General features: G+C 40.1%; 1 protein-coding gene across 1 annotated transcript in view; it reads right to left on the bottom strand.

Annotated features, from left to right (window-relative positions):
* The window catches only part of sema5ba (sema domain, seven thrombospondin repeats (type 1 and type 1-like), transmembrane domain (TM) and short cytoplasmic domain, (semaphorin) 5Ba), a 111,661-nt gene that overhangs the window by 6,686 nt on the left and 79,393 nt on the right, over positions 1-25,582 (bottom strand). The window contains exons 11-19 of the mRNA XM_079253892.1: positions 19,851-19,968; positions 18,127-18,311; positions 16,787-16,930; positions 15,769-15,916; positions 14,988-15,213; positions 12,425-12,637; positions 5,924-6,094; positions 3,303-3,440; positions 939-983 (exon numbers count right to left, since the gene is read on the bottom strand). Coding sequence (XP_079110018.1) covers positions 939-983; positions 3,303-3,440; positions 5,924-6,094; positions 12,425-12,637; positions 14,988-15,213; positions 15,769-15,916; positions 16,787-16,930; positions 18,127-18,311; positions 19,851-19,968 — 1,388 coding nt within the window. The remainder of the gene's footprint in view (positions 1-938; positions 984-3,302; positions 3,441-5,923; positions 6,095-12,424; positions 12,638-14,987; positions 15,214-15,768; positions 15,917-16,786; positions 16,931-18,126; positions 18,312-19,850; positions 19,969-25,582) is intronic.

The raw sequence follows: 25,582 nt of genomic DNA, 5'->3' as shown, positions 1-25,582 counted from the left end.
CAAAAAACCTTTGACTTCCAGTAGTAATTTGTAGCGCGATTAATAAAAACAAATCTAATGTGTAATAGAAAATGAGCAATTTAGGGAGAGTTAGGAACAAATTTGTGCTACCAGTAAAAATTTGGAAAGAAGAACAGTTGGATTGATCCCAGGCAGGAAAGCCCCCCCCCCCGTGGTTGAATGTGAGGCACAGTTGCAGTACGTCAAGTGAGACACCTTCACGCTCTAATATAACCAACAAGTGAATTGTTTGCACATCTGGTTCCAGAGAACTTGACCGTCCAGCTCAGCTGACATAGTTTTTATAAATCATGTTGCTTTACAGGCCAGCTCCACTAACTTGAACCTGTTGAAGTGGGTGTTTGATAGCTGAGCTGCAGATTACAGCCTTGCATACATGTTGAATGTTGTTGTGAAGCATTTCATAGTAAAAAAAAAAAAAAAAAAAAAAGTTTTAACACTGAATTAAAAGTGCTGCTTGGAACATTTACTGAACTCAGTGAGTCAACTTGTAATGTTAGCTGGCATCGTGCTCAAAGTAAACCACTGAAAAATATTTTGCTGATTTCAGTCTTAATGTTCTTTTTGTTAGCTTATCGAAAATAATTTTCTAAAGTGTTTTTCTTTTGTTGATCTCAGCCCAAACAAACAAAGCAATATGCATTCTGGCATGTCCTTTTTTCTGTATTAAATCTGAGAACATGAAGGAAAAAAAAAATCCATTTTGATGTATTTACAGTTTCCTGGCACATGAAGCAAAGCATTTTTCCTCTTTCCTGACTAGTTATTAGGATTTTGCAGAGTGAAATAACAAACATGAAAATGCACATATAATGCATGAAAACAGACATGTTCCAGACCTCTGTGGAAACATTCAGGGGCAAAACAAACTTGAACGTGCACACAAACAAAGTGGTGGCAGCTGTTAATCCACTTACCTCCACATTGTTGGTCCTTATCAAAACCAGATGCTGGGAGAATGACTGCAGAGAGGAGAGGAACACAAGTCAGACACACATGCATGCACACACACATGCAAACACACACTCTCCCAGGAAAAATGGCACAGAAACACAGCCACCGACTTGTGACATCAGGGGAGTTGACATGCAGAAACAAAGACTGAATGACAAATTGAAATGTTTTGTCTGTGTTGTGCAAACAGTCCAAAGGGATTTATTCAACTTAATGTATCAGTGAATTTTCTGCCCCATCCAACTGAGCTTGTCTAGATGCAGCTAAACAGTGAACAGGTTCAGTATGTCCTTTCTTCAGAAGGGGGAAAAGAAGGGTTGGTTTGTTTGTGCAACATATCAGAATTTTTTTTAAAATTAAAATTAATTTTCAACTTCCTCACAGCTGCCTCTCCTTTGTAAGTGACCTTAACCAATACATCCGTCACGCCATAGAAATTTACAGTAAAATTAGATGTGTTTTGGTGATTTAACACCATATTAATATATAAAAAAAAACAAAAAAACAAACAACTCATTATGTATTCTGTACCCAGGGAGGCATAGGCTGGCAGGCCATGAAAGATTATTCCAGGAGAAACTTTGAGATCGACATCAGCATGACAAGATGCACTGAGGGCAGACAGAGTGAACTGCTGACTTACTGGATTCACATGGACATAATTAGGTAGGTAATTAACATACACAGATGAGTTTAGTGTACAGTGGAGACGTCAGTTAGACACACAGTTATGTTTATAGATGCATGAGTGAGGATGGTAAGAGATGGACTAAATGATATGAACTTTTCCCTTAAATTAATCAAACTTTACAAAATGCTGGAGCTAAAGTTAAGCTGAAAATGCACAAATAGACATTAAATAACTTCACACCAGATGTAGTGTACTTTTCTTTTTGCACTTCTGCAGCAAAGCAAATATTGTTCCTATGTTTTTTAAACATCTTTTGTTTTACTAGTCATAACTACAATTTGGTTATACTGATCTGCAACCAAACACTATTTCTCAATAAACTCAACCTGGTGCTATTATATTTTAGTGTATTGTTGACAGATTAACAAACAGGCTTAAGATGATTTGAATATTTTGTCTGAATAAATGGCGTGGCAAAATTCTGTCCAGTGATTTTGCGAGTTTTATGTATGTACTGATGACTTTATCATATTATTCACATCCAACAGACACATAATTGACCAATCAGAGAAGGTGTGTTGACAACGTCACCAGAGTTGGTCACAAGCCATGCAAGCGTCAGCTGTTGCTGCTTTTTGATTCAAACTTTCTTTCACCATGGCCAAGTGATTTATTCTTAATTTTATCAGATTCTTCAGGTTACGTAGTTCTTGACTTATGACATTCATTTAATATATGTGAATTAAAAAAAAAGATTGTTTTGAAGTTACGAGGGTCCATATAAGCTTTTACGACGTGTGACACGGAAGCCGAGATGACGCCTCAGTGTGTATTTTAATTACATGTACTGTTTTTCTATTAATATGATGTAAATTACATGTATTTAGATAGTTATTTAGTGATAAAGGGGGTATTTATGGGGTATTTACACAGAATTTCGGGTTCTGTCGCAGCGGCAGGAACGGAACTCGTCCATAAACCGAGGGTTGCCTGTAGTTGCTGAACCAGATTGTCCCACAGACATCCTGAAGTGGCCATGGTCCAGCTTCAGCTCCTGGCCTTATTTAAATTCCCCTCTTTTCTAGAATAGGATGTACCCAGCATCAGCTTTGCATCAGCACAACATCATTGTCCCTTGGTGTGGAATTCATGTTCGTTTTTGCCACCTTGCCTGTTTTAGAATTTTAAACGTTTATTCACTAATTTGCACAACGTTTGGTGTGCATAGACAAAAACGTTGATTTTTCACGTCTGGATTATTTGCAGTTTTGTGTTGTTTATTTGCATCAGTGTGTAATAGCCTTTAATCCGATGAAAAGAAATTTCTTAGACTCGCATTGTAAAGTGAATATTCTATGTAAACTCTGAAGTCTTGTGATTTGGTTTCTGGTGTTCCAAGTTATTTTCTTTTAGTAATCTTAGCCACCATTATCACAATACCTGCATACTGCTTCTAACCTATATTGGAAGTGCTTACCTTTTACATATATTCCAAAAAAAAAATCTTCCTTCTACTTGAAGGTACCCCACAGTTTTTCGTGATGCATAGACCTCAAACCAAAAATACTTGCAGTGTGTACTGAAACTGCGTCCTTAAATTTCTAACAAAAGAACAATGCTGTCATTTTGCCTTTGAACAGCCAACCTCAGCCTCTTGTGACGACATGAAAAGGCATCTGAGAGCTGACTGACTCACCAGGTATTTCATTGCAGTCTCTGCGCTGAGTGCTATTCCCCACACAGGGACTGTTGCCCTGAGCACCACACACCCGACTCCTCATTTGCAAGCCTGATTCATCACAGGCTGACCACAGCGACCAGGCCATCCAGCCACCTAAACAGAAAAAAGATCAATCAATGCAAACCCAGACAACCACAAGGCAACATCAAACTTGGATGGCCTGGAAACCACTGCGCCCACCCAAGCTGTCACCACCTGCCCCAGTAACCTCACAAACGGGCCAAGAAACCCAAACACACCAAAGCGTTTGTGATGTAAACAGAATTGAAAGAGTAAACCCAAAGAGTTTGTTTAGTGCATAGCAGAGATATTTGTCTCCTGAGCCAAGCTTTAGTGCTGTTTCCCCGCAGCAGGCTACCAAGCAGTAAACAAAAGCTCCTACCCAAGAGGAAAGAGAAAATTCCCAACTCTGCTCCTCCCTTTGAACCATGCACTTAGTGCACTCTTTCAACCCACATTCAAGTGCACCGGAGTGGAGGGAGCCAGGCCACTGCAGTGAAAGCCTGATAAAAAGCTGGTTTGTTACTCGGCGTGCTCTCAAGTGTGCAGTTTTGGCAGAAAGAGCCCAAGTGGAAGCAGAGGGAAAAGCCCTTTTACCTTTCCTATCAGTCTGGTGTTCACCAAGCAGCTGCTTAACCTCCACAATCTGTTGCTGTTTTTCTGCGTAAACATCTAAACATACAAAAACAACCACATGAAATGTTCTCAACTGCGTGTGACTTAAAGCTGCTTTACTGGCTTCATTTATTCCCTTTCGTCATCTGAAAGACCTGGGTGATCGTTCTGTTGACTCAGACGAAACATCAAGCCTGGGGCTGCTTGTTAGTATGCCATACTGACTATTCTTTCTGCTGTCCTCCATTACCGGCAGAGACTTTAATCAAATGACCTGCGACAGCGGCATCAAATATCTCTGTGACAGCCAGCTTTCCTCTAATTACACATGCAAAGAGGGCCGTGGCACCGGGAGGACCCCAATAGATGACTGATGGTGTGAATGTCAATAAATGAGCAGACAAGGAGACATATTGGGCCTGGTGCAGAGTTAACAGGATGTGCTGGTCCACGTCAAGCAGGAAAGCATTAACTTGATATAAAGGAAGCTTGATTAGCATCTGCTAGAAGAAGGGGCACAAATCCATTAAAGATTCTGTGTAATTACCAGGGAGGCTGACTATATGAGTTACTCTCTTTGTGACTGACAGATGGAAAGATTCAAAATGAAAAGCCTCTGGAGAAAATTTGGATTAAGGAGTAACAACAAATGAATCCAGGCAGACAAAAACTAACATGAATTTAAACCTGTAGTGTTAAATAAATGACCTTTCTGGGTTATTGAGTTAAAAAAAAAAAAAACCCCAAACATATTAAGATCTCATATGTATAATTTCCCTTCAGGGAATAATAAGGAGATTAAATAAATTGTATTTAAAAACCTAGAATCAGAGTAAGGCTGAACCCTTATGAGTCTTGATGCTGTACTTTTTAGCCTTCTGGATTGGCTGGCAGATTTCATGAATATTTTAGTGCCCTGCTGAGCAGAATGGGAGTTAAAGGGGGAGGCAGGGAAGGCATTTCTATACTTCGCATGTATTGTGACATGTAGCAGGAACAACACTAACCACCACAGAAAAATGAAAGGTTTAAAAGCCATTTTTGCTAAAGAGTTAACAGTCTGAGCTAAGTTGTAATTTACAGAACAAACAGTCTGCAGGAAATAAGGTATCTGAATTTTACAGAAGGTCACAGCTGTAGAATGGAGCCATGAAATCATGTGGAAAACATATTTGCAAGGTTTTGCACTTTGATTTACGGCCTGGTGCAGCACCAACTTGTATTATCTATATGCTTGTAGCAAAACAAAAAAAAAAAAAGAGCAAAATGCTGTTTCCTCCATTGTGAGCTCAGCAGAAACAGAATATGTTTTCTCACACAAACCTTGTAGATGGACACGGGAAAAGTAAACCAAATGGTACAAAAAGCACTGGATGTAGATACAGGTTAGTAATCATGTTTAGACATCCTCTACAAGCATCTAAGACTCAACAGAGGGGTAGCAGCAAAAATACAAAATATTGTTGTAATTTATGCAAATAAATCTGAGGAAGATGACCTTTTGTGGTCTGGGTTTCATGGTTTGATTATCAAGTATTAAATGATCTTTTTGCATAAATATTTGGCAAGATCCAGAATTTTGACAGACTTTAATTTTGTGTCGTTTCCGTCTTTTAGTAGAATCTGATGCACATAGACAGCCAGAAGATTTCCTTATGCACAACGACACGACTCGTTCTCTTTAGACCTTTCTGGAGAGGTTACCATGGTGCTCAAAGCTCCAGCAGCACATCGGACGCAACGCGGTCGGAGGATGGCTTGTTTTCTCCGCATGAATGTTTATCTCCATTTATCTAAGAGCTGCTTCATTCATTAGGATGGAGATGAAAGAAATCATTTAACTCAGGAAACAGCACAGAAATGACGTGGTGTGGAAGCTGACTGCCAGCTTAGAGGTGAGATGAAAGTAGGTCTGGATGTGGTAGCATGACCAGGTCGACTTAATTTACTTGTGGAGTTACCGTCACATGCATGTGTGTTACAGAGGGCCTCCTCGGTGTGTAGGCCTATGCAGATGTCTCCTCCATTGGCAGGTGCAGGGCTGTTACAGGAGCGTGTCCGTTGGTAGTGACCGCCACCGCAGCCCACTGAGCACTGAGTCCAGGGGGACCAACACGACCATGTACCTTTAACTGTAACACACACATTTGCATTATTCATGTGGTCTTTATAAATATGATAATGTGCTGTAATGTCAGGTGACCCAAACAATTTAATGTAGGAAAGGCATCCTCATAAACCTCCATTTACCTCAGTTTTAGCATCTTAAAGTATGAACAGAAGTGAAACTTTTGTCATTTTTATATTTTTCTGATTATGTAGGTTTTTTTTTCTCCCACAACTGTCAGACTGAACTCATCAAATTCTGGAGAAAATAGTTTCCGCTCAGCTACATGCCCACCTGAGCAGAAATAATTTATGCGAGGAGTTTCAGTCAGGATTTAGAGCTCATCATAGCACTGAGACAGCATTGGTGAAAGTTACTAATGACCTTCTTATGTCCTCAGACAAAGGACTTGTGTCCGTACTTATCTTGCTTGATCTTAGTGCTGCATTTGATACAGTTGATCATAACATTCTGTTACAGAGACTAGAACAGGTGATTGGAATTACAGGTACAGCGTTAAGCTGGTTTAAATCATATTTATCTGATAGACTTCAGTTCGTTCATGTAAATGACAAGTCCTCCTCACAAACTACAGTAAGTCATGGAGTTCCTCAAGGTTCTGTACTTGGACCAATACTCTTCACGCTATATATGCTCCCTTTAGGCAAAATTATTAGACAGCATGGAATAAACTTTCATTGTTATGCAGATGATACTCAACTATACTTATCCTTTAAACCAGATGAAACAAATCAGCTCAATAGGCTACAAAATTGCCTCATAGACATAAAGACTTGGATGTCTAGAAATTTTCTCCTCTTAAACTCAGATAAGACTGAAGTAATTCTCGTTGGATCTGAAAAACTCAGAGCTAAATTTTCCGGTTTTGTAATGAACCTGGATGGCATTACTTTAGCTTCCAGTGCTACAGTGAGAAACCTTGGACTAATATTTGACCCTGACCTCTCCTTTGGCCCACATATTAAGCAGGTTACTAAAACAGCCTTCTTTCATTTACGTAATATAGCCAAAATTAGGGACATTCTGTCTCAGAGTGATGCAGAAAAACTGGTTCACGCTTTTGTTACTTCGAGACTAGATTACTGTAACTCTCTATTACTGGGCTGTCCTAAATATGCCCTGAAAACCCTTCAGCTGATCCAGAATTCTGCAGCCAGAGTCCTGACCAGAACCAGCATGAGAGATCATATTTCTCCAGTTTTAGCCTCTCTTCATTGGCTGCCTGTTGAATCTAGAATAGAATTTAAAATCCTTCTCCTTACATATAAAGCCCTCCACAACCAGGCACCACTATATATCAAAGACCTCATTGTTCCTTATATACCAAGCAGAGTACTTCGTTCGCAGACTGCAGGCTTACTTGTGGTTCCTAGAGTCTCAAAGAGCTGAGCAAGAGCCAGAGCCTTTGGTTATCAGGCCCCTCTCTTATGGAATAAGCTCCCAGTTAGTGTTAGGGAAGCAGACACCCTCCCCACCTTTAAGACTAGGCTGAAGACTTATCTTTTTGATAAGTCCTATAGCTAGGGATGGTTAGCATCCCTTAGTTATGCTGCTATAGGTTTGCTGAGGGACATTTCCTGATACACTGAGCTTCTTTCTTTTACCACCCCCCCCCCCCCAATAACAGTGTTGCATCATTAACATGTATGTCTCCTGTCTCAGCAGGTCTCCCTGGCCGGGAGTAGCAGTTCCTGTTGTCTGTTGTCTTTCTGTCCTCTTCCCCCCACACAGCAGAGGCAGATGGCTGCCTGTCCTGAGCCGGGTTCTGCCGGAGGTTTCCTTCCTGTTAAAAGGGAGTTTTTTCCTTCCCACTGTTGCCAGTGTGCTTGCTCAGGATGGGAGATTGAGTTGGACTCAACTCAATCTGTTGGTTTCCTTATATAGGCTGTTATGAATTGGCCTTCATTATGTTTTCCCCTCTGTCTGTAAAGCGTCTTGAGATGGCATTGCCGTGATTTGACGCTATATAAATAAAGTTGAATTGAATTGAATCCGTACATTCATAATATGTATTATTTATATTTCATTGTTAAATACCTCCGTTTTAACTACCTACATCATCACACTCTTTCATAATCCACCATCACCATGTAAATATGTATATGGCTTGTGAGATTGCTTTAATTTACACTTTTATATGTATATGTTTATGATGCATGTTTTTTTCCTGTTGCTTTCTGCACTTGATTCTGCTGCTTCAAGAGCTGCTGTAACAAGTGAATTTCTCCACTGTGAGATAAAAAAAAAAGTGTATGCTTAAAGAATTTAGATGTAAAGATTTAACTGAAAAGATCCTAGATTTCTGTGGACTCGACACAGTTGGTTAGATAAAAACGACAATCTGAGGTTTTAGTTTTTTTGAAGTCGCTGTAAGAACAATTGCATAAAGGCAACTTGAGCCACAAAGGAAGCCTCAAAGCTGAATGTCGAGTGTTTTTCTACAGACTCTAACAGACACTGTGATTCACCCCCCAGCAGGTGGAGTTGGCCAAGAGGAGAAACACTCGAATTCCACAACGATACATAAATGTTTCCTTGTTCATCTACTGGCTTGTCATAACAAATCAGTTACCACTTTTCTCTCAGGGGGCACTATTGACACATGAACAGTACACGCTGCTGCTGATCATACTACTTCTTTCCTGTGTCCTACACTGATATTTATTCCCATGGAATGGTTGGCGCTTCATCAGAGAAGTGTGACCGACTAATTGATCGGCTGGTTGACTGGCTGATGTCTGAGTGATGGAGGAAGGCAGCGTTGCCAGGTAACGTCACAATGCTGCAGAAAACTTCTCTAGCTGAGTGGATAAGCGTCGACACACAGTGAGGCAGGCTGTGACCACTTAACTCTGACTAGCTCTCACTGCCAGCCACAGCTCTGCCTGACTGACTCTCACTAACTGGCTATTTATTCGGCTGGCTGGCAGAGCATCTGACTCACTGAATTACTGAACAAGTCACTGACTACCTGACTGACACATTGTTTTTACGACTGTCTGCCAATCTTCTTGTGTGGCTGAGTTGCTGTGTTCCTCTGAAGTTTAAATGTGGGAGAAGTGCCACTATGAACCACCGACTATGTTCACGTAGCTGCTGCACAAATGCCAAAATCACAATGTGTCCTAAGTGATGGAGATGGGTGACAACTGCAGGTTTTTTTTTTTTTTTTTTAACAGGAAGCATTTCCATGCTCTTTTATGGGCAACAACCCGTTTCCATTTAAAAAAAAAAAAAAAAAAAAAAAGGGGGTGCGAACCACATGAGTAATTCAGGATAATTTTTTTTATTTGAACTGAACTGTTTCCATCAACTGTGTCTAAAGCTGCCCTTTAACATACGCATTAACACTGATGTAGATTCTACAGAGAGATTTAACACATAACATGCAGCTTGTTCAGTATTGAGACCAGCTTTATGAGACCTGATTTGGACTGACCTGAAACTTGCTATGATTGGTTTGGGACTTGACCTGAGCTTGTATTACATCTGTTCCAAATTGTCACTTCCTTTGATTTGACAGCAAAAGCAGTTCAGGGACTGAGATGGAGCCAGCTTAAATATTTATAGTTAACTTTACATCAAATGAGGCAAAGTTGTGGAGTTATTACATTTTTAGGTATGAATACATTTTCATGGAAAGATTTCAGTGAATTTAGGTCACTGATGGAAACATAAGAGCCAGTGGCTCAGACCTCCGACCACCACCAAAACATCTGGACACCAGAAATGTCGATGGAGACAAAAAGGTCAGTTGTCTTGGCACATTACTGGGGGAGTGGATTGGAACCACCAACCTTCCAGTCATTGGACCACCTGCTCTAGTGCCTGAAAACAGGATCTTGCCTTGAATCACTAAATCATCTGACAATCTGCTAATGAACTGTTGAATGTTGACAGGAGTCTTATGGTGATGTGGGGAAAAATGAAACATCTTTCAATTAATAGGTTTAATATCTGTGTACATCATGAAAATCTTAAATTGGGATGCTTATACAAACACAGATTAAACCTCTTTGTCATTATGTGGCACGTTTTCTATGCTTGAAATATAACAATTGACATGTACTTTAATTTTCACGATGGTTCTTTGATTAAGTTTAATGTAATTTAGTATTTAGAGTTCGGAGAATAGGTGCCAAAGTCTGGGCTTCCCTGCTTAGGCTGCTGTCCCTGGATAATGGGATAAAAATGGATGGATGGACGGAGTTTGGATAAAAGTTTCCTGAACAGTTCTGTGATAGTCACTGATTCACTAAAAGGCAGCTTGAGTCCAGTCCCTATGCTATTTCTGGCCCTCCCACTTGATCCGAACCCTCTATTCATAAGCGGTAAAGACCCCTTTTTCTCTAATTAGTGGTCACCTCACCATCCCGTGGCAATGAAAGGTCCAGACGAAGAGCGAAGTCAAAGGTGATTAAATTTACTTGGGTCGTGATCTCTGTTAAAAACCAGTAATCTCGTTTACTGGTACAGACATCATCCCAGCTCGTGTCAGGCACTGGGGTTTCAGAATACATACTCGCGTTTTTAGGTCAGAACTTCCTATAAGGAGACACATAATTGGACTCAGGCCAACTGTGACTTGCCAACTGTCATAGTGGCTGCCCACAGAGACATCCCTGCCCTCTTCATGCACACTAACACCCAATTCATTTTAATCTCCTCAGCAATCTATATTACTTCCATCCCTCTCCCTCTAATTTCATCATCAATTACTATTTCGCCCTCATTCTCTCTTATGTCACTGGCCTTGTCCTTCTCACCTGCATGTCTTCTGGGGACTCACGTGATAAGGCTGGCTGCAAACGTGATTGTGATAGCAAAATGCTGCTTACTGCTGAGAGGTAACCAAGGCCGCCTCATATAGACTTCCTTTAGTTACATGTGTTGGTTGTTAGGCCAACCCCTGAGGATTGCATCTTGATATACAACTGCTATTCAAATACAGCACAGGAATTTGATAAGCACAGAAGAAGCCAATCATAAATCATTAATTCATACGGCGCCACGCATGAATATTTAAAAAGATCTCCCAAGAGGTGTTCAGACCTTTATATAAGGCCAGTGCATGTGTGTTAGCAAGCGAGTGCATGCTCGTACTCAGTCTGTTTAATAATTGTAGCCTGTCCGTGCTGTAGTCTGTGGTCAGCAGAGTTCTGGGTCAGCTGATTATAGTTTGATGAGAAGTTTGAAACAGATAACTTCATTTGTTCAAGAGCTCTTCCTGCACGGCTGCTGGTAACCATTAGCTAATGAAGTTAATGATCCACTCAGCATTATTTTACTACCATCATTGACCTCCTCCTCTGTCTCCATCTCAGTCCCTCTCTGCTTGTCTCTTCTTTATGAACCCATAATATACTGAAGGAGTTAAAAAATAAGCCAATTAGAAGCTTTACATACATTCCTGCATACCACTAGCTTCTTCAGCTTCCTGCATGTTATTTTAGCCGAATGGAAAAACTGTCTGGACAACTTAATGGTAAAGAAAACAAACAACAAATTGTTTAGATCTTAAGGCTGAAAAATATTCTGCAAGTATAATGAGAGTGGCAGTCTGCAGTAGTGGTAGCTGTAGCTCTTAATGACAAGCTTGGACGTAAAAATGCCACATTAAGTATGAGTAGTGATTTTAAAACTTACTTGTGCTCGTCATTACCTTTAGTGACACTTAAAGTTTGCTAAACCAAATAACGTGCACAGATTTTATACCCTCTGCTCTTAAATTATTTTACTGCTCTCAGAAAACTCTAGCAGTATGACCGCGAGAATATAAACAACATAGAACAAAAATAAATGTCATCATGATGTCAATAGATAACAACCACTGTTATTTTTTTATTTGATATTAGTTGGTATAACCATGGTGTTTTAATATTCTGGTCATATATTGGGCTTTAGGGGTTTTCATAGTGATATATCACTATATATAGCAAAGGGAATAATTCTCTGCCACGGAACACTGATCCAACACAGTGTGAAATACCTTATTTGTTGTTGTCCTTGTTTAGAGGCTTTTCTTCTGTTACTTATCTGTGTGCCAGTGTAGTTCATTTGCATATCTGCCTACAAGCTACATTGGTATGCCTCCAACAAAAAAGAGCTACTGGGATCTGAAACATAGCTTTATAGGATTTGTCACAAGGTGCTGCAGCAATGAATTATAAAAAGATATGAGATTGTTTAACATTTACAGACACAAACCGATTTTGATTGACAAGTTAACATCGGTGATGTGTAAATTAGCATTTATTGGTGTCTTAAAATAACTTATAGATTATTTAAATCCTCATGCGAATATAGTTGTGTTATTTTGTGCATCTTCACTCACCAGGGCAGGGCTGCACGTTGCAGTCCTGGTACTCCACAGGCGAGCCGCGGCATGCAACAGGGGCGCTCTTCCCCTCTGGCCCAGCACAGGTTCGCCGACGGGTTCGGTAGCCTTTGGCACAGCTCTGTGAACAACTCGACCAGGTCTCCCATGCCGACCAGCCTAATCCGGCTATTCGCACTATTGGGGTCTTTAGAAGTTCCTCAACGAGGCCTGTGGAGAGAAAATGAAAACACGTCCGGGTTAAAGACAGAAAGATAAGCACTGCTGTCATAATGAGTTAGAAATTTGAAGCAAATTGCATGTGACTTTGCTAATGGCCATTTTTCTGTCTTTGCATCCCACACTTCCCAGCTGAAGGTGTTTCATCAGTTTCTTAGAGTCGATACAACCCCCCAGGAGGCTGACACAGGGAGACAGATAATCGATTTAGGAGAGGGGCATGGAAAAGCCACCAGCGGAGAGCAGTGGACTGTGACCGTGTGCAACTCTCTGTGCCTGTGTGTATGTAGGAGCACTGGACTGTGACCCTGTCACTAACGGCATGTAGGGGAGCTAACAGGTCTAATGGGGGGCCTTTTAAACATGTCACACTCTGACTGGAAGAAATCTTTGCATGCTGTTGCCTTCGCGTTGATACAGGACTGAATTGTAGTCTCTGCGTGGCAACTGCAGTACTGGATCCATGTTTGTATATATACATGGATTTTTATCGTGTAAAATTTGAACATTTTTTGCTCTGCATACTTGTCTGTTATTCCTATAGGATTTATTTTATAGAGTTAATTCCTATTGGTTTTCATCTAGGCAGCTGTATTTCAAAGGTAGATGAGTCTGCATCACCAGCATTAAAACACTGAATCATAAAATCAATGAAAGATGACAGATTTACAAACACTTGAAGTTTACTGCAACTAATTGAGAAGAGATGGGTTTTACATTCACACTTAACTATGTTAGCTTACCTCCAAAATCTGTAGTGAAAGTGTTTTTACTGAAGAATTCAACAAAGTACCTAGTTACAGAAGATCCAGTTCAGACTTTTGCCTTGTCCTGTACATACAGAGATTCCTCCTAATTCTCTGAATCCTTTAATTTCATATGCAGATGGTGAGGGTCTTCAAAGTTTTTGCAGTTTTAAAGCATCCACCCATCTTACATCGAAGAGGCCTCTCTATATCCATCATGTTAGTGACCTGTTGCCAGTTAATCTTACGAGATTTGTCCCCCTATCCCAACATTTTTTAAGATGTGTTGCCTCCATATAATTTAAAATGAGCTAATATTTTCCATAACACTATAAAAAGTCATGATTTTAACATCTGATATGCTTATGGCTTTGTGAGATTTGCAGATCATTGCATAATGTTTTTATTTACATTTTACAGCGTCCCACCTTCAATATGAGGTGGTGAATCAGGAACTAAGCCGACTAGAGAAGCAGGGAAATCCAGTGAAATGAAATGCCCGTGATATTTTATATTTAATGTTAACATTAGCATCCCCACCAGAGGAATGTATGTCCGGGTACTGCTGTTCTGAGATTGGCTTGATATTAAAATCAGCACCTTCAATAAACACCATCTGCTCATTCTGTCATGTAACTGCTGATGGTTGTGGAAACCTGTAAGACCAAGATCAGCTCAAAACAAGCTCAAAAAGCACCAGATGCATATAGGAACCTTTTAATTCAGCCACCCAGCAGAGGAGAGATGCTGCTGAGAAGGAGAGAAAGTGATACTTTTTTTGTGCCTGCTCATCTGTCCTCATGTCATTTATACCACAATGTAAACAAAATGTTCTGCCCTTGCAAGATTCATGTGTTTGACATCAGAGATATTGATCATGGTAAATATGTCCTTTTAGATTAGTGCTTTTAACGTCAAGATTCATTTTATTCCGGGAATGACAGCCATTTAAGGCCTTTAAAAAGTCCAATACTAATTTGACCTTCTTCTATTATAACATGTAAATTAGTTCCCACGGTAACCATATCCAATTCTTCTCATGAAACTGCCAGAGTGCTAAATAAATAGAAACATATGGAAATGAATTGTGCAATTAATATGACAAGTAATTGCTACAAAAAAATTAATTCATGCAACACTACCAGCAGCAGCAAATACAGCACGTACAACATATTTAACATCTGGAAACACCGTTCAGCTGTTCAGACTGCTTCAGTGCAAAATACCACAAATACAAAGATACCTCCCCTTGTTCCAGTTTAGCTCAATGCCTAATGCAGAATAAAAAAAACATCACTCAACGGAACAAAAGCAGCCATTGCAAGGCCTGCAGAGAAAAAACTGAATTTATGGTATTGATTATATCTCCATAAAAATGTCAATGAGGTGTAGAATGGCAGCCAGAGCAGTGCGGTGGGTGCTACATCAAAGAAAACATTCAACATCCGATATTAAGAAGAATGCATTGAATCCAGCTATTTTGTGACAGTTTTACACCGACTGTGTCGTTACTCTGTCATAGAGAAGGTTTCACTCGACTGTGGAACTGACACGTTTCTACATGCACTAGATCCACTTCCAGCTGGTCAACTTACTGTCTGTCTCACATGCCACCGTTCCATCATTCGGACAGAAGCGCGTCTCCACCTTCCTCCGGCCGATCTGCAGCTCGTGGGGATCGGACAGGTGGGCCCGACACATGAAGCGCATCCTCTGCTCTTGACGGGCTCCGCCCTGGGTTACATTAACAGGTATCCAGGGTGTCCAAGGTGTGTTCCTCTTCACTTCTGGACATGCCTCCAGGTTGCAGGCCTTGTATTCCTGAAGGTGATTCGTGGATTTAGAGTTTCATTCATCATTTCACAGCAATTCCTATGTTAAAATATGATGGGAATAAAGAAATCTTCTGTGTTTCTTAAAAAGTACAGCTGATTGTGTTATGTGATGTCCAGAAAATATTTCCTGCATCTCTTAAAGAAATAAATGACAAAATTCATTTCTCATACAAAAATGACTCCTGGTGTCAAAATATTTGTGGAAATGTTTCTGTTGCCATTTTCCTTGCCAAAATATAAAAAAAGAGATATCAGTGTGTAAAGTTTGACAATCTGATGGATCCATCAGAGTGATCGGGTCGGGAAAATGTCTAAAACATGCAGTTTTACTGTTGTGCACACTTCATTTTCAAATGAGGATTTTTCTAAATGCAATGATATTAATGATTATTTAACTGTAATTAACACTTTGCCATGTTATGTATAACATTAAATATACAAAAGGTGCATATTTGACATTTTTTTCTATCATATTAGCTGGTTCTGGCTATAATCATCTGAGCATGAAGTGTGTGTGTGCGTGTGTGTGTTTGTTTCCTACTAGTGCACATCCTGGGCAGCTGTTTCCATTCTCACAGCTTCGGACTCTGGAGTGGACACCACCTCCACACTCTGTGCTGCACTTGGTCCAGGAGCCCCAAGGGGTCCAGAAGATGGGCTGAGGACAGGACACACCTTCATTGCAGAACCTGTGGAGGTATGAATGATGTTTAAAACCATTAGAAATAAAAGAAAATGAATGTAAACTGCACTTTCAACCTCAGTCCTTGAGTTTTACTCTGAACATAGCATGGACATGTGTGTGCACATCAGTACATTAAGCTTAACAGTGAAAATGTTCCACACAGTTTTTTTTGTTATTTATATTTTAAAAATCGCTTGGTGTTTCTCACTCATACAGGGCTGGGTTTTGTATTACAGATGTACTCTGTATGCAGCACTTATTTTCTGTTTTCCTTCCTTTCCACATTCACTCACATGAGCACAGCAGGGATAAGTGGACAGCTCAATATCTCGCCCAAGGACATGGGGTCCAGTTAAATAGTCTATTTTAGTAAGGAACCATCCTGACCGAGTGAAATGGCCTGGAAGTATCAGCAAAGCCATTAAAAGAGCTGTTTGAATTCTCTAAAATACTAAATAAAAGGTAATATTGGAGCTCCTTTTTGTATACATGGCTCATGAATGCAACTTTCCAGCTGTGCCAATGTTGGGGAAAATTGTTATGAGTTTGGTTTGAATTAAGTATTAGACATATATGCATTGATTTGCTGTGATCCTGCTGTGTTTTGTGTCTATGCACAAAGCTTTCTTTAAGTTGTATGATCCTTTCCACCACACCAACTAAGATTTGTGGAGATAAATCGAGGATCTAGGGGTGAATATAAATTGCACGTAGCATGTTTTTTTTTTGTTTTTTTTCAAATCTTTGATCGTAAAATATTACATATATTTAAATACAAATATGATACAGATGTTTATGTGTAACACTGTGATCATTTTTATTAAAATGTTTTAGGAGATTTTATATGTTACTCTAATAACATGCTCATTCTCACCTTTCATCCCGGCTTGGCCCTACACACACACGGCCACCATGTCGGGGTGATGGATTGTTGCAAGAGCGCTGACGTAGCTCGAAGCCTGTTCCACAGCTTGTGCTGCATTGTCCCCATGACGACCAGGGTGTCCAGCCTCCATTTCTATGGCAAAAATCACATGGATATTAACTCCAAATTCACAGTTGTTTTGAAACTGATGGATTCAGTGATCTAGCATTTTATTTCCACATGGTTTTGTTCAATGTTTAAAAAAAAACAAAAAAAAAAAAAAAAAACCCCACAGAACTCATCAGACACAGTCAACTAATTATTGCTATGATCCTAAACTTCTGGAAGCAGAAATACAACGACTGGGAAACATTCATTCAATTTGCTTAAATGCTTTGTTTCAAGGTAGCGCACCTCATGATTTAATTGCTACTCTCTGCAAAAGCACAATTCAATTTCAACACTGAGGATTAAATCTGGCCTCGCTATCCAGTGGGATGAAGGTGCCTAAGCTCTCTGTCCTCAGTCGCTGATTGGCCGATTCCTCTGTAGAAAGAGTCGGTAAAAAATGTCACAAGGAGAAACTAGATGTCACATACATTTTCTAATAAGATTCTTCACTTTAATAGTCTTTCTTATGTTCCGTCTGTGGAAATTGTCCCCTGAGGTGGATGCTTCAAAGTCACTTTGCTGATATATTGTCAGAGTTTAAGAAAGGAGTGTGGAGTTTGTGTGATCCTGCTCCAAACTTATCAGGAAAATGGCACATTTAATGTGGTCAACTGGAGCATTAATGTGATAATCTCTTGTATGCTCAGTTAGAATTCATAATATGAAGACATTATGAATCCAACACAAAGAGCGTGACATGAAGAAAAGTGCATTAAAGTTGATATAATAGAGTACAATAGAGTAGTAATACAGTACAATAAAAACAAATATTTAGATGAAAAACAAAACAGACTAAATGTAAGAAAGACTTTCAAATTAGTAAGGGAGACATGTAGTCAGTCATTATGCAGCTGAAGGTATGCTGTGCAAATTGCTTCTGTTGAGGTACTGACTGCCTTTAAAATGATCTTGGGACCTGTTGGCTTTATATTCTTGAAGAATATCAAAAACTTATTTTCCTCACAGGCTGCTGAGTAACTTAGACTGTTAAACAGCTAAGCGAGTGCTCACTAAAAACACTTAAGTCCTACATGCAGTAAAGCTTGGAGCAGAACCATTTAATTCTTTCCTTGGTGTAAGTAGAAAATGATCCTGAACCAGCCTGTTTTTTTTAAAACATACAATGCAAGGCCAAAAAACTGAATAACATGGACATTATTTCTCATTCTGTTTTCTACCTTGAGCAGTTTGAAACTTCAATCGTGGGGCCTTCGCAATTTTTGCCCCCACAGCGAGGGGCAGGGCTGTCACATGATCTGGATCGACAAAAACAGGAGCTCACACCGTCCACAGGGTCATCGTTGTTACATGGTTGCCACGGAGCCCAGGGTCCGAAGCCCCCATCCATGGTCTGGTTTCGCAGCTGTAAAACATACATCACTAATCATTCATTCAAATCACTTTATTAGTTCCCAAAAGGCAAATTAAAAGGGCATGGCACCGGCTCAAAGGACATATAAAACATGTCACACTCAGGCACTTTCAGATTAAAATTTAAAAAACACATAAGACTGACCAAGAAAGTCAGTGTGAAAACCTGTTTTCTACACAAGATGCTTGTTTTTTGACACAGTTTTACCTGCCAAGAGAAAGTTGTCAGAGGATAATAAAGGAAAAAAATTGCTGCAATTTACTTCAGTCAAATCTCTTGATGCAAGTCTGATTTTGTTCAGTTTGATGCATTTTGAACAACATAGTCCGAGCCTGTGTGCAACTGGACAACTGAACAAAAGGATGTTTTATAGACAGCAGTGGGCTAAACTTTAGAAATGGCTTAATAAATTAAACAGATCGGTTCAGGTTTGGAATTGATTACAAGTATTTGTTTTTTGAAGCTGCTGGCGTGAACCAAAAACATGAGCTAAATAAACCTTCAGTGAAAGAAAAGAGCCTATAATTGGGCTGCAAAAGGCATGCTTCCATCAGAGAGACTGCAGGAATATTAGGATGGGTAAAAAATAAACTTAGGTGCTTTAAGATATGTTTTAAAAAGCTGAGAATTCACAGAAGCAAACATTGATGGAATACAGCTTGCTTTCTAATTTTCCTTCTGTGGAATAAAAGATTGCCAGTAGTGTTACTCGATGCTTGAGATTATTTATTAACTGACACTGTTTGGTGAAAGAACAGACAAAACTTCACTTCCAAGAACCGTCATCACAAAGGATGAATAAATACAGAGAAAATTACACTAATAAGCATCAATATGTGTACATTTTCTGTTCACACTTTTGATATTATCTAGATCAAAATTTGATAAAAATGCCATTTAATTTCTGTGGCAAAGAGTCATGTACAGGCTCATTTCACCAAGACGTTTGTATAGCTCTACAGCAAAGGCTTTGGGATATGTGCATGTACCACTTTCGTCTTTTTACAAAGAAAACTCCCTGCACAGCATCCAGCCAAGGGAAGAGCTCTGTAGGAGGCATATCATTGTGCAAATCTACTTAAGAAGAGAAGTCTTAAAAGAGCAAATACAGAAGGTTCACCACAAGGTGCAAACTATTCATAAGCCTCAAGAACAGAGAGGCCAGAGTAGACTTTGATAAAGGAAAACTTGTCAAAGGCCAGGAACATTCTGAAACAACATGCTCTGAATGAAACTTTGATAAAAAGGTAAAAAGAGGGCTTGGAAAGACTTGACTCGAACCACACATCATCTGTTAAACAGGATGGCAAATGCGTGCATGGGTTCAAATGGCACCTAACTACAACATCCTTTTTCAGTGTTTACTGTAGTCACTTCATCAGTGTTTACTGGTGTAATGACAGAAGAGAGGAGCAACCAGGTGAAGAGTGGAGTGTGCAAGGAAAGATGTTCTGATTTCAGCCAATAACAGAAGATTAACAGCACCGGGAGCCTTTCTTACAATAAACAAGTCAGTGACATCTCACTTACTGGACAAATGGTGATGTTCTGCTTCCACTGACTCATGTTGGAGCTGTCCTCCAGCGTGGTGCAGCGGCGCTGCCTGAAGTCCCAGCCGCAGTAGGGGTCCCTTGCTTCCAAGCACAGCCTGCAAAGAGCATGGGAGATGAGCAGAATGAGGGATTCTTCTCATCTGTAAGAGAATGGGAGACTAAACACCAGCACAACTTCAGCTTTGCACATAAAAACAATGAGGTACGACATGATTTGAGCTTTATGGATTCTGATAGCTTGTGAAAAGCCAGGAGACGTAGAACTTCTGTGTTTTGGCTGTGATGTAAAGCCATTTAGAAATTTGTTGAGAACAAAATGTTTGGTTTTTAGAGACTTCATACAACAAATTGTAAGTTTTTTCCCAAAAAATCATCTGGAAAAACTTCACAGCAAAAATTAAAATTAAAAAAATAAATCACGTGATCTTAGAAGAACACAGCTGGGTACCTGCACAATGAGCCATATCATACATGGTTTCAGACTCCCCCTCTAAAAAAAGCAGGACTTTTAAATGTGTAATTCTTCCCATCAGACTCACGTCAACAACACTATACATGGTACATTACCCAAACAGTGATTAAATATTTGTAAGCTCCTCCAGTAAAACAGAGGCTTAATGAAGGCTAATTAAATCTAAAGCTGTTAATGACGAAGCTAAGCTGACGGAGCTGATGTCGATGCTTCAGGAACACTAAATAAAAAGGCTTTAGTTGAATAACTCTTCTCTCAAAAGGCTTCCCTTCATTTCTGCAACCCTTTCTTCATCACTCTTGGCGCCGTAATTAGAACATCGCAGCATCTCCTCCTCTTCCCATTCCACTGAAAGCAGAGGCTTGTTTTACCTTTCCTGGTGCTAGCCTGGTGGTTTATTTGAAGAGCTCTGCAGTGTTTAGCCTGAAGGTTGAGGAATCTCTGTGTTGATACAGCTCTGTAGCCGAGCTGGAGCATCGTGGCGAACCTGAGGTCAGTTTACATCCAATACAAAGGACTGCTGCTTAGTCAGCACATCAGAGGTGACCCCACTGGGGGGGGATGAGTGAGCATACAAGTGAGGGGAGGCATGCTGTCAGGTGATGTGTGGCACAGATGGAAGATGAAAACTTCCTCTGCAACAGTGCGACTGTCATATTCTGTCATTTTATAAAGCGACTATCGCATCAACACCAACTACCATCTTTTCTACAGATAAGGCGATAATCATAATGGAGTCGGCCACCAGTTCACAGTCCAGTGAACATTATAGTTCCTCTGAGAAGGCAAACGAAGGAGCTTGTTGCCATTTTGTGCTCAAGGTCGGCCATATTGCATTTTTGATGACTGATGATTTTTGCATCATCATGGCTGAAATTCTCATTTGGGTTTCTGATTATCAGTGCACTCAGCTTCAACACATACCATTACAGAGATCAGCTATGCAGAAAAATTAATAAGCACATAATTCATGAAGGCAATAAAATTAGAGGGAGAGGTGGAAGCGATATGAAACTATATTCTTGCCCTGTGTGCCCAGAGGCAGGCTGGGGGGCTTTTCACCTGGAGAGAAAAAACATTTAGTTTTGGACTCACTTCATTTACATACAAGAAAAATGGGAGTAAGAAGAAGAAGAAGAAGAAAAAGACTAGCACATTGTTAATGCATCAGCTGGAAAGAGATGCTGACCGACTGACTTCAGCACAGATGTAAACAGAGACAAATCATGTCCATTAAAATGTTCAAACAAGAAACACGCTAACAAAAAACTTTGCAAACAGCTGGTTTTGCCTTTTTTAACTAGTATTATATATATCTTTAATTTGTTCCCCAACTTGTTGTTAAAACAATCATGTTTAAAATAGTCTACTTGTAATTTTGAGGTAAATGTTTAAAAGACGCTGCAGAAAACACATCTACATCGACATCATTTTACTAGCTTTATTATGGCCTTGATTAACCTGCACAAAAACCTGACATAAACCCCCAATTACTGCTAACAGGGTAAAGGTGAGGCAAAGACCACTGAAGCGCTCATGGCTGCGAGCAAATTGCTGTTCAGATGTGATGAAAAAGGTCAGAAATGTGGAGGGTGTCTTTTTCCCTTTTTTAAAAAGAAAGTTAGTACTTTAGAATAAAGCATTCAGAGTGCTCAGCATTGACTATACCCAGCATTTACACCAAGCACCTCTAAGTTTAGTCAGGTTTTAAGATTGCATTGGAATGAATTTACACTGCAAATAATAAAGCCATTTATAATGACATGCTGACTAGAATATAACTTTGGTACACACTAAATGTCTGCAGCCAATCTGTTTTTTTCATTGGTAGCCATTTTTCCTATAATGTAAAAGGAAAAAGACAACAAGGTGTAACAGTATACTGAACTGTCACTTTGACCTTTCAACCAAAATCTCTGCCTGCCTGTCATGACAGCTAATGGTTTTTTTTTTGTTTTTTTTTTAAACACCACCATAAAAATTAATTGAAAGCACTATTGAAAATAAAAAACAAAACTGTGACTGGAAGAGAAAAGCTCATTTCTGTATAAGAATGTCCCGAGGGATGTCAACCAAAAGGAGAGTGGCTGAATCTGCAGATCGACAGGTGCACAGGGAATGTGAAAGAGTGTTTTCTGATCAGACACCTTCTTGTGTACATTTTTAAGGCTTTCACTTCTACTGTGGATATTTCACCACCTGCCAAACAGTTGGACAAACCTGATGGGCAGTGGCGGGTATTTATTTCAACACACACACCTGGTTGCACACTTTCAGAACAACTTAGCTGCAAAGCTTGTTAAATTTTAAGCAGACAGAGGAGCAAAACTCACCAGGCATATAACAGTATGACTAATATCAGCGGATAAATCTGCTGAATTCTCTCTGCGGAGATGTAATTGCCGTTCTAAATCATTTGTGAATCCTGTAAAAACCAGTGTCTCTTGTTATTGCAGGACTCTTAACAACTAGACATAAAAACAATACACCACCTTGCCTTTAATGGCGAGCTGTCATTGAATGATTACAAATATGATCACCAGAACTGAGAACTTATGGATCGCATTCAGCCCTTATTAGCCCTCGAGCTGCCACTTTTGGGTTGTGTTGGGCTGTCTGGAAGGTCTGACTCAGTTCAACATGTCTGAAAACACCGATCTCTCCTCAAGAGCCATAATGTTTCTGCTTCCATTCTCAGGAGACCACCGCTGAAGCAGTCTCCTCATCCAATCTGCAGGGGCGACAGTCTGTCCCTGGGGCTTTTTCACCAAACTGTGTTGGCCACTTAGAAAGTCAACTCCTGATTAACCAGAAACACAGAACCACTGCTAGCACTCAGCACTAATACATCCAATTAAACCCAGTTGGAGCTGGGCTGAAGAATGACGGTGCTTGCTGGAAGAGCAGAAAAAAAAAAAAGCAGGAATAAAAGTGAGATGGCAGTCAGCCAGTAGAACTGATACAAAACCTGCTCTTCAGCAGTGTTTTCCTCCCCTTTACTCTAAAGAAGAAGCAGCTGCTTTAACAGAAGACTAATATGATGGCAGCCTCAAGAATCTGGCTGAAAGCAAGGAGAAGAGATGCAAGTTGGGTTAAGGCAGGTTTCACTGGTTTTATTATGATTACAAATCCATCATAGGACTGACACTGATATTTAAACTATATTTATAAAATAATCTAAGACTGACATGACATGATTATTTTTCCTCTTAATTCCTGACCATCTGTACCTCCAGATTAGCTTTGCACTCATCATGGCTCCATATAAGATATAATTACTTCATAACAAGAATTATTGCATGAAAACGGAGAACTTTCTCCTGAGGATTGTCTGATTGGTCGAATTAGATAAACTCCAACTTGTGGGTGGGCAAAGGGGTGATGGTGGTTAGTGAGTATATTTGCGGTTAGCTGTACAAGCCAGAAAAGTATCTGGAATATGCAGGTGAACAGCAAAACAAATCCCCAGGCCAGCTCCACAGAAGCGTTTATATTCAACCAGCGTGCCGGCACAATGAAATTACTTCCAGTACAGTCCGTCCAAACAGGACCAGGCTGCTCATGTTTCTAATATTATATATTATGTTATCTATCAGTTCACCCCAATAGTATATTCACAGCTGAAAAAAAAAAAACAAAGTGGAAAAAAATGTCTTAGTTCTTGATTTTTATTTTTATTTATTTTTATTTTCTATCCTGCTTTGTCCAATTCAGAGTCGCAGGGAAGCTGGAGCCTATCCCAGCAATTAGCACGCGAGTGGTAGGTACACCCTGGTTGACAGTCCACTGCAGGGCCAAAACAGAGACAGACAACCACTCACACCTACTCCATGGGAGAATTAAAGTAACTGATTGAAAGCATGCACGTCTTTGGATGATGGGAGGAAGCCGGAGTACCCGGAGTGAACCCACACATACACAGGACCTTCTTGCTGTGAGGCCGCCATGCTAACGTCCATGTCAACATGTAGCTGTTACGACCCCAGTTGCGTTTTGTCCAGGGGGACAAGAGGTGGCAACATTAACTACAAGGAAAGCAAGAAAAATATAAACAATAAAGGTTTATACAAGACCCACAAAACACAACAGGCAACAGAGTAAAAGGAGATTCTGTTGGTGTGCCAACCAATGCCAATGAAAAGATATTACCCAGAGCAACTAAACACAAAGGCTGTCAAAGGTTACACAATGTTTCATCTCACTCTGAACATTGTAGATACAAATAATTAGCTGATCAAACGTACGCAAACCTCTTAACACTCAGAGTTTAGTGGAACTACAAAGATCTCCATAATTTTGAACACAAAAATTCAGTTTTTGTCGGCATCAGGGGATTTAAAAAGAAAAGGTGAGCGGGAGGTTAAGACATAGCTCTGGTCCAAATCAAGGCAGAGAGGAGGAGGAGGGTGAGAAAACAATCCAGACAGGAAGTGAGAGTGAGAATGAAGCAGAGACCAAAGTGATTACACTGCGACTGGGCCAGAACAAAGCCTGTAATAAAAGTAACAGCATTCTGGAGCAGTAATAAATACATCTACTGTGTGAACACCATCCCTCGCTTTCTCCCTCAGTCTTCGGATGGTGAAGTCTTCTCCTGATTGCTCATATGGGCTGCGCAGCAGTGGCTTCTGCTGGCAGCTCGAGCTGATGGTAAATTAGTTTTGCAGCCTGCAAGCTTCACTTGTACAGAGTTAGACAAGAGAGACCAACACTGTATGAGCATCCTATAGGGGATGATGGTTAGTATAGCAAAGGCAGCACTGCAACATATAAGCACTGTTTTTTCTTTTCCAGATAGACACGCATACTGTGGTTTGGATGTTAATGGTCAGTGATTTTGTCCCCAATGACCGTTCAGTGGTTTCCCGACGTTGTTTTAAACTCTTGCTCCAAGGCAGGCTGAGCCTCATGGCACCATGGCTGCTGCTGGGTCACCGTTAATCACACACATAAAACCACACACTTACACACAGCAAATTTAGCTAGAGCCCTACAGGCAGAAATGTAACATTCATCAGCAGGACAACCACACCTCTAGTAACATGATGAAATGTTAGTGTGGTTAGTTGAGTTTTTTCTGCAGAAATACAGCTACGTTTGTTCCATTTCATCCTACTCAACATTATCCTCATTATTTATTCAACACTTCCTCCTGCTCATAGTTATTTTTGTTTCCATTTGTCTTCTCACTCCTCACTCTCAGTCCTCATAATTCCCAGCTTTGAACACATTCAAAA

This window comes from Telmatherina bonti, assembly GCF_933228915.1.
Source record: "Telmatherina bonti genome assembly, chromosome: 15".
NCBI classification, from domain to species: domain Eukaryota; kingdom Metazoa; phylum Chordata; class Actinopteri; order Atheriniformes; family Telmatherinidae; genus Telmatherina; species Telmatherina bonti.
The sequence above is the reverse complement of the archived record's forward strand: the minus strand, read 5'-3'. Positions and strand labels throughout refer to the sequence as shown.